At 41.1% G+C, this 14,929-nt stretch overlaps 1 protein-coding gene across 2 annotated transcripts in view; it reads right to left on the bottom strand.

Moving 5' to 3' along the window:
* The window catches only part of CCNYL1 (cyclin Y like 1), a 36,742-nt gene that overhangs the window by 2,304 nt on the left and 19,509 nt on the right, over positions 1-14,929 (bottom strand). The window contains exons 5-9 of one of the 2 annotated variants that reach the window (XM_004764262.3): positions 12,825-12,860; positions 10,191-10,242; positions 8,494-8,613; positions 4,684-4,850; positions 1,048-1,210 (exon numbers count right to left, since the gene is read on the bottom strand). In XM_004764262.3, coding sequence (XP_004764319.1) covers positions 1,048-1,210; positions 4,684-4,850; positions 8,494-8,613; positions 10,191-10,242; positions 12,825-12,860 — 538 coding nt within the window. The remainder of the gene's footprint in view (positions 1-1,047; positions 1,211-4,683; positions 4,851-8,493; positions 8,614-10,190; positions 10,243-12,824; positions 12,861-14,929) is intronic. The other variant, XM_004764263.3, reaches the window with a different exon arrangement.

Raw genomic sequence — 14,929 nt, 5'->3', positions numbered from 1 at the left:
TCATTGGTTATTATGTCCTCTAAGCAGATTCTAACAGGGCAGGCATGTCTGGACCTTATTATTAGAAGGTCACAAGTCTAATGATCGAAGCACCAAAAAGTGCACACTAACCGTGGTAGAAAATACCTGACTGAGAACTTACACCAAGATACTACAAGAAGTGTCCATTTTAAGTGTCTCGAAATTTCAGTTGTGAATACTTTTGCTGTAAACTCACTATAAGCTATAAACCATAATTCCTTTGTCTCTTATCCTTTACCATTTTCATTAAAAACCCACAGGCTCTCTACGGCAGTAATTGAAACACAGATACAGTCTAAGTCTCAGGTGAGCCACAGATGCTTTGTCTAATGAACTCATGGGACTGAACTGTGGCACCTGGAAAAGACACTGGCATGAATTTGCAAACTGAGTAAAAGACTGTTAAGGACAGTGAGTAGAGGGGCACCTGGGTGGCTCAGTCGATTAAGCATCTGCCTTTGGGCTCAGGTCATGATCAGGGTCCTGGGATGGAGCCCCCATGTCAGACTTCCTGCTCATTGGGGAGTCTGCTTCTCCCTCTCCTTCTCCCCCCCCCCCACCATGCTTGCTCTGTGTCTAGCTTTCCCCCAAATAAATAAAGAAAACCTTAAAAAAAAGAATGGCGAGTATGTAGATATGGTTGGGGATACAATCATAAGAAATTATGTATATTGATACGATTAAGGATACAATTATAAGAAATTATCTAGGTATATATGATTGTATGATTATATGGAAGGATAAAGTTCAAATGGAAAACCATTAACATGTTAAATTTGAAAAAAAAAGGTTAAATTTTGACTGAAATATTCTGAATTATGGTCACAGAGGAAATATCTACATACCTTTTAAACCTTACATAAATCATAAAAGACACAGGAAATATGCCACCAAAGGGTTAAGAAATTCTTCGATGTGTTAATTTCAATCTTTCCGTTTTGCTAATCACTGCTTAATGAGCTTTAGCCACAGATGCTGGTTTTAGTGGCCGAAAGAAAACCCCAACTAACGATTTCACAGCCTTACCTCTAGGTTTTGTGCTCTTTCTTTGCTAAGAGGAGCAAATAGAAAATTCAAGTTGTTGTCATCGGCTAAGGAGCGAAGGTCAAAATAGTATTTGGCATAAACACTGGCGGGAACATTAATATTAAACTGAAGTAGCTCCAAAAAATGCCTTTCCATCTCATTCCTGGGGGAGGAGACAACAAAACCAACACAAGACAATTTTAGTCAACTGGGCTATCTTCAAAAATATCCTCCTGCGCTACGGGGAGGGCTCTAAATTCTGTTTTGGAAGAAACAGAGGCTCCCGGTGGATTAGTACACTAGCGTTCAAACAAGGTGCAGCTATTTGTGGACCTTTCCGCATCCCAGCACTTGGAGCCTGGGGCAAGGGGAAGAGGTTGCGGCCCCCTTAGGCACTCCTGCTGCTGACTCAGGGGCCCATTCTTCAGAGTTCCATTAGTGCAGCTGTACGATTCATGCTCCACGCTCGCTCACAAGGCCCTGCTATAGTGATCAGATGAAAGGAATGATGTATGCTGTTTATTAGCTCTGAAGAACTTGCAGACATTTTCACCGGGCCGATAACAGGAAGGGGCTTATTGAAGTAGAGACGCGCCAACAAAAGGAGTGGGCACATCACCACGGCAACAAATGGACCCATCGAGAGTCACTGCTATTATCTCTGGGGGGGAAAAACTCTTGAAGCAACAAGGATTCATCTCAAATAAATAAATAAATAAGCTCCACTGCATGGAAAAAGGAATCCCCTTCCCCTGCCCCAGTGCATAGGGCTATGTCAAAGGGCACACATAAATGCACATCTCCGTGCACCTTCATTTTACTACAGCAAGAAATTGTCACTCTGATAGGACAGGATGCACTTTTTTAAACTCTGGAGGGCAGAACGATCAAAGAGATGTCTCGGCTTGACTAAACTCACTGTGATGTGACCTCTGGTCGAACACTGGACTCAAACAGCCTTTCTCTCATGTTGGGAATGCAACCCCAAGATGTGGCGCCACCCTCTTGCCAGAACACGACGAGCACACCCGCAGGGGGCGAGTTCAGTAAAACAGGAAGGGAAAATGCCGGGAGCAGTCCTTGGCTCCACATGACCACACGGGCTCACTTGCCCAATATTAAATAAATATCAAATTGACCACTTTCACAGTCATCCTTTAGAGAATCCCATTAAAACGCTAAGTACCCGAACAAACATGAGCAGCTTATTTTATAACGTATTTGGTTTCTCGGTTTTAAAGTTTTAGTATTTTATCTGTTGGATAGGTCAACAAATGATGTTCTCCTGTATGGTAGGGAGAGCATTCAGAATATGAGCACAGATGAAGTTCTCATTTGTTGAATTTTAAACCCAACTGAACCTACTTCCAAATTTAATTTCCTGTTCATATGGCTGTAAGTCTATAGAAATGTAAATCAGATAATGTTTTGATAATCAGCTAATCAGGACTTAATTTACTACAGGAATAAATGCACTTCACTATCCCTTTTATATTTTCTCCGCTAATACATTTTAATTGTGTGGAAATACAGTACTTCATAGGATTAACATGTCTATTAATAAAGGTTTAATCACTGGAGAGAAGCATTATGCCTATAGAATACGCATCTTCTGGGTTTTTTGTTTTTTAAATAGCCAAATGGCTGAATAGCACACCATTTACAGGCACAGCAGATCTTCTGAATAGCAGCTGCTCAGTTTAACTTATTCTTTTGAAGGGGAATATATTCTAAAGCATAGATGTTGGAAAGTTTGAAGAAAAAGCTGATAGACACCAATTCTTCAATTTAGACTCAAAATGAGACTACTACAAATCGAAGTCAACAGCAGGGGGACAAAACAAATGTGTATTAAACACTTTGTTGTAATGCTTTCCAATTTCCAAAGATCATAAACAAAAGCAGCCCATTATTATCAGCATAGCTCCGAGTGCTGCTCTGTTGACACACACAAAGTATTGCTTGGAACTGGTCTTCCCGTAGCCAGACACTGTCATCACTGCTCCTGGAAACTCATTCTCACGAGCTCACACACTTCCCAGCATGTTCTGAGGTTTTGCTAGAATCAGAGCCCCAGCCAGCTTCGTTGAAGGTTTGGAGAAAATTTCAGGTGCCACCATGGTAGGGCTAGGGTCTGTGATTAAATTTTTCTTCCTTCAAGGCACCAGAGTTTGCAGACTGATGACAGTGTCTCAAAGTCACTTTAGTTTCCGCAACTTCCAAAAGTACTTTTATTTATTTCAAATCCATTATTTGCCATTACACCATTTGCTACCATGGCTGCAAGCAACATCTCCACGCCCACTCAGTTTCCACTATTATCAAAAGCCATTCGGAGAAGCACCAACAATCACTGGGCTCTTCTAGTCACAAGTATCCTCATTTTAGTTGTAAATATGCACTTCGGTAATTCTGAATGACAATCTTACCTAGAGTAACGGGCAAAGGTAACAAAAACAAACTTGCCACTGCCTGCCATGATCTTAATCTTCCTACGCGGTTCTGTATAATCAAGACGTGTTCTTCCACATTTTCCCAAATGCCACCCACAAAGACATTTTCACTCTCAGATGGGCACTCTGAGAATCTACTGGAAATACCTCGCTGGCTCATCCTTCCTACCACCCTCAGGGCCCTTCCCGGAAGCCAGGGTGGCCAGATCAAAAGCCCTTGTTAAGTCTGGTGTTTCATGCCACCAGCAAGGAGCCCCCTCATGGCGGATGGCAGGCCCCACAAAGTGCTGCTGTGGTTGCTGAGTGCCTCGGGAGAACTCTCGAATACGAATACAACAGGCACTGGTGATGTCCCAGTGCTGCTTTTCAGGACTGCCTGAGAAACAGGAGCTTCCTAACTCCTCAGACCTACTTTTAAACAAGTGCAATACTCCTAGTATGGGAGGAAGTAGGAACACTGGGATCTGAAACCTTCATACGTGTGGCCACTTTCGTACCACGGCTTCTTTAACAACAGAACTTCAGATAAGGAGAGAATGACTGACAAAAGCTGACTCAGATTGAAGAACCTCTCAATGGTCTAGAGGACCTAAGACCTTAACAGTGGCCAAAACATTTTTAAAGGTCAGTCATAGGCTTCTTTAAAATCAACTCGAACTGTAGACAGCTTTAAGAAAGCCATGAAGATATTCACAATACTGTGTTGAGCGTAAGCCAGTAAAATGTATGCCAAAACCCAGCAGAAATTCAGGGCCACCTGGGTGGCTCAGTGGGTTAAGCCTCTGCCTTTGGCTTGGGTCGTGATCTCAGGGTCCTGGGATCGAGCCCCGCATTGGGCTCTCTGCTCAGCAGGAAGTCTACTTTCCCCTCTCTTTCTGCCTGCCTCTCTGCCTGCTTGTGATCTCTCTGTCAAATAAAATATTTAACAACAACAAAAAAGGAATATATACACATCAATTTACCAAGCAGATTATTAAAACAACAACACATCAAGCCCTACCAATCAATGATGGGAAATATGAATTGTTATATTGTAGCTAGATAGGAAGTCTGTTATTTTATGCCTATTTCAGTTCTTTGCACAATGTAACCTTTAAAAATATTTCTTAAAACGTATACCTTACCAGAGCAATGGAGGTACTGGAAAATGGTTAGAAAGTTCACCAAAACCTTATAAACTCACATGTCCTCAACTGTAATGTCCTTGAGGATCTGGCAGTAGTCCACATTCCATACAGCCTGATCGTCCCAAACCTTGGAGGCAAGAAGAATGGCTCCCAAAACAATTCTTTTCCAGTTAGTGGGACAAATGTCGATCTCAGCATAAGTTAAAAGCCTTTCTAAGTAAACCTGCAAAAGTAGAGCACTGGTCTTTGATTTTAGTTCAGTTTAAAGTGCTGTGATAAGAACTGTTAGGAATCACAGATTTCATCTGTTTTTGACATGCCTTTTATTCCTACAAAGGTCTACAAAGACTTGGCCCCGCTGGCCAAAGCCAGAGGCCGGGTCACAGTTGTAGGTCAGATACTTCTGTTGCCTACTCTGCCCATGTGGATTTCCAGCCTTTGTCGCAGGAATGAATGGACATCTCAGCAAAGGGCATCTTGAAGGCAGGCATTGGGTTATTAACCTTCCCATTCATAAAGGGAACTGACTCAATACAACTGATTGCAGATTCAAGTTGTTCAATAAGCCCTTGAGTGCCTACCCTGTGCAAGGTACCACAGCTGGCTGGTCATTACATGGCCATTTTACATAATACTTGAATATGTAAAACCCTGGATAATACAAAGCACATTTTTGCCTTCCCCTTTTCAAAGTAGGACAGAAACTGGTGGGCAAGAGAGCCCCCCAGTGGCTGCTGAGTGGTGCAGCAGGACAGCAAGCACAAACAGGTGTGCTGTCAAGTAGTCCCCCTCATAGTTAAGTGTCTTTTAAAGGAACATACACTCATACAAAGGAGAGTCCTTCTCTTTCCCCTCATTTTCACATCACCATTATCATCATTTCACGATAATTCGTTTGTTACCTGCAGCTTAGTCAATTCTGTTGGTTTTAAAGTGCTAACAGAGCCCCAGGTTCTGTACCCTGGGGCTCCTCTAAACCCGATGGACGGATCTCCCTTACAGTAGCAAATGTCTGCTCCAGCAGCCCCGGCCAGAGTTAACAGCCGAGTAAAGACTACAGAGGTAAGCGATAATTTGTTGTTACTTCAAAGAATTCTCTGCAGAAGAGTATATATGCCATTTGACAAGAAAAATCCAATTTTAGAGTGTGTTTGTTGTCTGAAGGCTGTCTGATCGCCAGCTCAGATTTGCCAATATTTTCCAAACTCAACTGTTTTTAAAAACAAATGGTTCTGGAACATTTTATGTCCTCAGTGAAATTCTGCTCCCATTCCCCCAAATGCAGCTCTCTCAGGGGTCCTAAGAATGAACAAGTTGAACCTATAAGGTTCAACTCTACTTTATGGGAATTAATCAGAGGCACTTCCACAACACCGGCAATCTCTCAACTTCCTCTCTACCCTCTTTATGGGAAACTTGGGATTCGCCCCGCCTCACTGATAGCACTAGCTCTCCTGTGTCTGTGGGAATGAGATCTTCTTTTTCTCACTCAAGTAACTCTTGGATGAGCCCATCCCACTTGTGCGAAACTGTTTACACAATTTCTTTTTGGAGACTTTTCTTCCCCCTCTGCCAGAGGTTCCCCCTGCTACGACTGGGATTTACACTGCCCACGGCTCCCACCCCACATCCTCTCATTCTGCTCACACAAAAGGCCTCGTGCTGGCTTCCCACCTCCCATCAGCTTCCGCACCTGTGAGAGTGCCCTCTGCAGCTGTCACTCGTGAGCTCCCCTGTGCCTTCAGCCCAACTTTGCACTCCCCAAGCCTTCCCTAGGAACCTAAAGGGCAATCTACTGGCCTTGCTGCTGGGGCCTCCATTGGACTTAACCCTGTTCCGATCCGCTGGCAGTTTTTGTTATTTCTATCTGCACTGCTGATCTGACCGATTTCTATTTCACTATCTCACTTCTCGGCTATATCACCGTCACTGCCTCCTTAACTCTCCGCCTCCAGGCTGACTCCGGCTACAGTCCACTGTCCCCAAAGCAGCAAGGACAGCCTCTTCAATGAAGAGCACGTCATAATCCTGCTCAAGACCTACCAGAGCTTTCCATCAAACCATGACAATTTCCCTTCTTCCCGGTCTGCTAGCGACAAGGCCCCGGAAGATACAGCCCTGCCAGGCTGTGACCTCATCTCGCATGTTCCCCTCATTCTTCCTCTGACACTGGCCACCTCACTGTTCCTTAAATACACAAAACGTGCTCCCGTCTCGAGAGTCTCGCATTTGGCCCCTCTGCGTGTAATGCCGGAGCCCATCATCTTCCTCAGGCAGGTCATGGTTCAGGTGCTACCTCTTTCAAGAGGCTCGTCCTGATCATGCTATCTACAATGGCGAGCCCCTCCGATCACTTATCCCTTCACGCTGCTTTCTCTTCCTGGTATTTACCACGACCTGAAATAGTTCGGTAACACTCTTTTGAAAAAGCAAATGAAAAAAACCCAACTTATTTCTTCCTTGCTAGAATATAAGCTAGACAAAGGCAAGAACTGTATTCCATCTGTTTTCTCCTCTGTCCCCAACACTTAGTGACACAGACTTGGTATTCAGTGGGTATGCAATGGGCAATGGTTGGCAGCATTTGGCCTTCTGACCCCTCTCTCCTTGAACCCCTCATATCTTGGCATTTCTTATTATTCCCTCCTGGGTCCTACCACTCTCTAGCCACTCTTCTGAGGATGTGTCCCTTAAATGCTAGTAGTCCTTACAGATCTAGCTTCTATCTACTTTTTATTCTCTACTTTTCTCTGCATTTGAACAGCTACTACTCTTTAATTCCCTCCGCCTAGCTCGGATTCATGCTCTGTTTCATATATTCAACTGATGACTAGACAGTGTCACTCTGCTATCTCACGGGCATGTCACGTTTAACCTGTCTACAAAGAACTCCCCAACTCCAATCCAGATGCTCTCCTCCAGGCGTCGTCTTGCTCTCCATGTGGGAGGACCACTCTGCCTCTTTCCAGCATGGATTAGCCACTCTGAATGGTCAAAGAAATGGCCTGAGTGCCCACTGAAGGGTCTCTACTCAAAAACAGAGCAAAGAAATGGCCTGAGTGCCCACTGAGGGGTCTCTACTCAAAAACAGAAGCCTCCTCTCCTAAATTCTAACTGGATACTAAAGGAATACAGGCACTGACCTAAGTATTCTTTCCCTCCAGACATTTAACTTTCCCTCCAGATAGTTAACTTTCCCCTACAGGTCTGCTGTACAGAGGAGTGAAAATAACCCCAGCTGTCTCTCACTTAAAGAGAATTATTTTTCCAACGATAAAATCTTACCACAGGAATTCTGTATGGATAACACAAAGGTCCTTAGAAGTACTTCCGGTGCTATAACCCTGGGCAACTTCACAGGCAGGCTCAAAAGGACACCAGGGGTGGATGAACACCCATCACCCAAGGAACAGAGAATTTAGGGCAACAGTTCTCAATCAAGACACACATGAGAACTGTGTGGGGAATACCGAAATAATCTGGGACTCAGCTTAGATCTACACCAAATGAGACTCTGCCTGTGGACCAGACGGTTCTGTTACTGCCTGTGGTCCCCCAGCACACCACCTGAGTGTGCACATGTGTGCACTGAGTGTACATCTGTATACTGAGAGGTATGGAAGGAGAAACCAGAAATCTCTCCTGCTGCCTTTAACAGCCATTCTTTTGTGATGAGAAAAGCAACAGCAATGTTTTGAAAAATAATGATATTAAGTTTGAATGTGTGTATTTTACTTTCAATGAGTTTCTTTTAATAAACTTCTGTTGATCATTTCAGGAACCTATTTTTATGTGAAAAGCAGGACCATACCCTGTGCTGTAAGATTGACATTGAAGAAACAGGCTGTAAGAAAGAACTATCTTACCAAAGTTACTATTGCACACTCGGCTGTTAGCTGTGCAGCACTGAAAAGAGTACGAACAAATCTGTAAATAAATTTGTGTTCAGGATCATGCTTAAAGTATTCCTCTGGAACCTGTTCTCTCTGAAAGAAGGAAAAAAAAAAATGCAGTTTAAGTATCCACAGAGGAAAAGTACTTAAACGCCCATAATACTGCAGTCTTCATTTGGGCCCATGTTCCCAAAATGATTTTGATTGGGTGACATGTCTTTTAGTGGTTTAGATATAAACAACGGGATATTAAAATACTATAGTGATTCAATACGTACCACCACATTTGTTAAAGAAAAATATAGGCATGACCTCAGAAAACATATATATATTCCTTTCTATCAAAATTTTGGGCTGCCTGAGTGGTTCAGTCAGTCAAACATCCAACTCTTGGTTTCAGTCAGGTCATGATCTCAGGGTGGGGAGACTGAGCCCTTCACGGGGTCCTACACTCAGCAGGGGCTCTGCTGGAGACTCTCTCTCTCTCTCCCTCCCCCTGCTTGCCTATCTGCATGGGTATGCATGTGCACTCTCTCTCTCTGATAAAATCATCTTTTAAAAAAATGATAGAAAAAGTTTGTTCCCTGTAACCGTAAGACTCTTAAGTGTGACCTATGTAATAGTCACCAGCCACACGTGGTGAGAGCACCTGAGGGAGTAAACTGTCATTAACTAAGGAAGTTAAAATTGTTATTTTAGGGATGCGTGAGTAGCTCAGTTGGTTGGGCGTCTCCCTTTGACTCAGGTCATGATCCCAAGGTCCTGGGATTGAGCCCCACGTCGAGCTCCCCACTCAGCTGCAAGCCTGCTTCTCCCTCTCCCACTCCACCTGCTTGTGTTCCTTCTCTTGCTGTGTCTCTCAGTCAAATAAATAAAATCTTAAAAAATTAAAAAAAGTTTTCCTTTTTTTTTTTTTAAAGATTTTATTTATTTGACAAGGATCACAAGTAGGTAGAGAGGCAGGCAGGGGGGGGGGGAAGCAGGCTCCCCACTGAGCAGAGAGCCCAGTGCAGGGCTTGATCCCAGAACCCTGAGACCATGACCTGAGCTGAAGGCAGAGGCTTAACCCACTGAGCCACCCAGGCTCCCTGTTATTTTAAAGGATTTAACATTTAAATCATTTTCGAATTTTCTTTAGAGAGATCACAACATATTTGTTAGGCTTATTTGCAAATACTTATACTGTTTGCAGTTACTGAAAATTATCTTTTAAGAAGACACATTTTCTGTTGTCTGGGTACATCTACTCACTTTTGCTAATTCTACAAAGCTGCAGCTCAGTTCTTGCACTCATATATACCTAATACGTCATTCCTTTGGTAAAATGATTAGACACAACATGGGGTAGGGAAGAAGACGTAAGAGGATTTTGACTTCAAGGATGCCTGGGTGGCTCAGTGGGTTAAGCCTCTGCCTTCGGCTCATGTCATGATCTCAGGGTCCTGGGATCAAGGTTCTCTGCTCAGCAGGAAGCCTGCTTCCCACCCCCTACCCCGCCTGCCTCTCTGCCTACTTGTGATCTCTGTCAAATAAATAAATAAAACCTTTAAAAAAAAAAAGATGATTTTGACTTTAAGCTAGAGGGAGTAATTTTCTCCTGGTAGTTAATTTCAAATCAAATCAGTATGAAATAAATGCAACTGCGTGAGAGAAATAAAACTGACACTTACTGTGAGTGGATGTGATCTCTCATCAAAAATATCCAAGGATCTATTCGCATCTCTATAAAATAAGAACATGCGTTTTAAAAATTAATATAGAAATTAATATCTTTGTAAAGTACCTGCTGGGATTAGAGAGGGGAGTAGAAGAAGCTTAACCTTCAACAAAAGCAAACAGTTTTACAAATTCTTTTGCATTCTGGCCTTCAGAGGGTTTCCTGACCTCTGTGAAATCTCTTCTACCATGACCAGCCAAGCCAGAGGTGCCTTTCAGAACACTGACTTTCCCTCACAGGCAATGTTAGTAAACCAAATATATTTTCACTCCTCTAACTGCACACTGGAACACATAAGAACATTTTATAAACCAATAGTGGTGGGCAAAAAATCTTTAGAATTTAATAAATGTGAATATTAAATCCATGTTTTTTCCATGTTTTTTTTTTCTCTCTGTAGCTCTCTATATTATATATTACCATGTATTTCTTCTAGTCGCTCTTAAATAGTTTGGTGGAGTTAAAAATGTAATTTTCTTAAATTTTAAGAGAGACCTGTCTTTTTCATATAAAAGGTCACCCCAGTAATACACTTTACCCATTTAGACAGTGGTTCTCTAGATGTGCGGCTCCACTTTTCTGAGGCTCATGAAGTCAAAACTGTTTTTATAGGAATACTAAAGACCTTACTTGCTCATACACCTTTGACATTTGCAATGACTGTAGACAAAATAAAAGGGAATAAAATGGCTTGTTTTTGCACATAAACCAAGGTGGCGGTGCCAGTCGCAGCAGCCCTCCCTGCCGCCTGCAGTTGAAAAAAATTCTGTTCTACTTAAGAACACCCTTGATAAAGCAGTAAGATTTAACAGTGTTATTAAACCTTGATCCTTCTAATATTCTGAAAAATTAGAAAATATTTATAAAACACTTCTGCATGTTGCAAGACAGTTAAGGAAAGAAAAGAACCTGTGACTTCGTTGTGAACTGAACAGACCACTTTTTTCACAGAGCACTTTTTACAGATTTTATTTATTTATTTGACACGGCAAGAGAGAGAACTTAAGCTGGAGGAGTGGAGGAGGGAGAAGCAGGCTTCTCGCAGAGCAGGGAGCCCGATGAGGGACTCGATCCCAGGACCCTGAGATCATGACCTGAGCTGAAGGCAGATGCTTAATGACCGAGTCACCCAGGTGCCCCATTTTAAGGTACAACTTAAAAATGAACAAAGTGAGAGGCGCCTGGCTGACTATATCAGTAGAGCATGGAACTCTTGATCCCAGGGCTTTGAGTTCAAGCCCCATGTTGGGTATAAAGTTTACTTAAAATTAAATCTAAAAATTAAAAAAAAAAAAAAAAAAAAAAAAAAAAAGAACAAAGTGGGGCAACTGAGTGGCTCAATCAGTTAGGACAAGTCACGATTAGGGTCCTGGGCCTGGCCCTTGCACTGGGCCCCCTGCTCGGCAGGAGCTCTGTCTCCCCCTCCTTCTGCCCCTGCTCCTGTGCTCCTGCTCTCTCTCTCTCTCAAATAAATAAATAAAATCTTTAAAAAAAGGAAATGAACAAAGTGAGCCTGAAACATCAAGAAAAATAAAGTATTTGTTGCCAATGATAAAATTCAGGCTATCAAGCTAAAAAAAAAAAAATCAGGATTTTGGGAAAACTTGTACCTTTTACTATGAGCTTCATCTACTGTAAGCTTGATAGCTTCTCAATACTTAAAGGCTCTTCTGATAAGACAGGTGGTGATACTAACAGAAGTGAGTTTTTGACACTGTATAAAGAAATGTGTACTAGTACTTTCCAGCTGACCAATGCATAATATTCTAAAACTACATACAGGTAAAAGATCCATTCAGTGTGCAAGATATTAACAGAGTATAAGTTCACTGATACGATTTAAAATTCCATTATATATATATTTCCATTATAACCTAAGAAATTGGCACTTGTGGACTTTTAGTAAAGTATCATAGCATATCTGAAGGTTTTAAAAGTGCACCTTTTCCCAACTCGGTATCTAAACAAGGCTGGGTCTTCATATTGTTGCTTCAAAACAAACCACGGAAGACAGGATATGAGAATGAGCTGTCTTCTATTAAGCCAGATAGTAAAGAGATTTGTAAAACTGTAAATTGATGACATACTTTTCACTCAACTTTTTTGTTGTGGAAAAGTTACTTTTTAATAAAAAAAAAGAAAAGATTTATGTTAACACTGGGGTTCCCAATCCGGGGTGACTTTGTTCCCCAGGGGACATCTGGCCATGTCTGGGGACACAATGTGGAGGGAGAGAGACGTGCTACTGGCATCTGGTGAGTAGAAGCCAGGCGGACTGCTAAACATCCTATTATGCACAGGACAACCCTCCACAACAAAGAATTATCTCGCTCAAAACTTCAACAGTGCCATAAAAACCCTGTTTTGATACACAGTGTATTTAATTTTTAAATTCTCAAATTTTATTTCTAATACAGTAAATATTAATATAACCCACAGGAACAATTACTCCTTGGGTCTTCAATAGTGTAATAAAAGCACTCTACAAGTTTATTCTAATAATATTTATACTCGTTACCTAACACTAAACTTGATATCTTGCAAATTAAGGAGCTGGAATAACAAGACAGGTTTTAAAAGAGCTCACCTGTTCTTTATGTGGTAATATATTGCTAAGGTCACACTGTGGAAGGAAAAAGAAAATTGTAACAATTACTTTTATCACGTTAGGCATGAAGTCATTTTTTTAAAAGGGGTTGGGAGGGAGACAGGATCCTTCCAGGGGCCCAGCGGCCCTGAAATCCTCTAATTCAGAACAGTTCATATGGGCACTTTCCCCCTTGTTTTAGTCCTTTGGCTTTTGGCAAAAAGGAGGACCAACTGTTACAAAACCTGTTTTGGTGCATAATTATAATATATAAATTATTACACATTTTCCCTGTCATTTGACCCTCTACCCACAGAATATTTCATCCTCCTATACAAGTTCTGTTTGTACACATGCTTAAATTTAAGCCATAATTTTTTGTATTAAAAAAAAAAAAAGACCCTACATTTTGATTGATTTAGTTTTCTATTCACCAAACCCACCCACTTGTTATTGTTGCCCTAAAAGTTGATAATTAAAGTGTTCCATACCAAATAATTTAAAATCATAATTAGAAAATTTAATAGCAAATATAAGTACTGACAAAATCAACAATAGGTCGTTACCCTGAAATAAGCTGTGCTAACAATGCAGCGTAATACTATACAATAAAATATTTAATGACAGGTATTTCCAAATTAAATATTAATGAACAGATAGATATAAGTCCTCAGACACTCTTTAAGTTACTATATTCCTAAGTTACTCACAGATGTTTTGTACAGGCAACAAAGGGGTTCTCTTAGTTAAGTTATATGCTTCCCTTTGCCCTCAAAACGTCTAAAATGAAGCTCAAAACAATTGAGGGAAGGCAAATCTGAATTTTAGAATTAGATCTATAGAATACGAGCACTTGTAAAAAGGCCTAACATGCTATTAGGACCAAAAATGGATACTTCTATAGTGCTTCAAACAGTTTCATCTTCAACTTGATTTTAGAATCACAGAATTCAGAGTTCTATGCTGAAAAGGACCATGAAGCCTTAGCATTTAATTAAACAACCCATCTTACACACAAGGAACCAAGGCTTAAAACTGACTTGCCCAAGGTCCCACAGATGGTCAGCAGCGGGTCTCATTCTCCCACACTCTAACCAGGCAGCGGTTCTCTCCAAGCTTGGCTGCACACTGGATTGCCTGAGGAGCTTTTAAAAACTGCTTGGCTTCCACCTCCAGATGGTCTAATTTCACTGACACTGGGTATGACTTGGGCATCAGATTGGCTTTTAAAGTTCCCCAGGTGACTGCAACGTGCAACAAAATCTGGGAATGAATGAATCCTTCCGGGATGCTTTCATTCATACAATTATGCCTTGTATCCTTCCTCAGCCTATCAAAAGGCTTGTGAGAGTGTGGTAGGGGAGAGGGTAATGCATGTATTTTGAAACAGATTTTTGAAAAAAAGTTGCACAAGTGATTCTAATATGCTCCCCCCACTGAGAACAATGCACTACCCCAATGTAAACATTTTTCAAAATCATTCCTAAAAACCAATTTGCCCTATTAGTTTTCTCAGTAAACATTTATTTCATCAATAAATGCACTGAATTATTTTTAAAACTTAATGAAAGCAAATTAAATTTACTGTACTTCTACAAATTAGGCCAAGTAGGGAAAAACAAGCATGAAAACTACTTGTCTGAGCAAGGTTAATCTTTAAAACCACTTTTGAATTATGTACCAAAATATTAGAATCTTCTGTAGTCAAAAGCTGGGAACTCTAGCCAAAGTAGAGTTTTGTTTTGTTTTTTTACAAATGGATTTAGTGTTTTGGCTGAATAAAAACACTTAGTGATTACTTGTTAGGTGCCAAAGCTCAGGACTTTAGACTTTTGATGCTCAGTTTTTGCTGAAATACAGATTTGATCTCTGCTGTTATAAGAGTGAGAGAAAAGTTACATTATAATGACTGTAAACTTGCTGTTTTTAATTAAAGTAGAAGTTACCGATAGTTTAATTAGCTGACAAAGCTGGTACATAAGAAACAAAATAAAGTTTACAAGCCAGTTGTTTCTAAGACTGAAAAATAAAATTCAAGAGGAGAATATTAATATTTTGAAGTAGTGTTCTAAACTGTGTTCTGGAAAATCAACACTCATGTCCCA

Source organism: Mustela putorius, unplaced genomic scaffold (assembly GCF_011764305.1).
Source record: "Mustela putorius furo isolate JIRA1106 unplaced genomic scaffold, ASM1176430v1.1 tig00000275_pilon_pilon_pilon, whole genome shotgun sequence".
Taxonomy (NCBI): Eukaryota; Metazoa; Chordata; class Mammalia; order Carnivora; family Mustelidae; genus Mustela; species Mustela putorius.
This window is presented reverse-complemented; position numbering and strand designations above follow the sequence as displayed.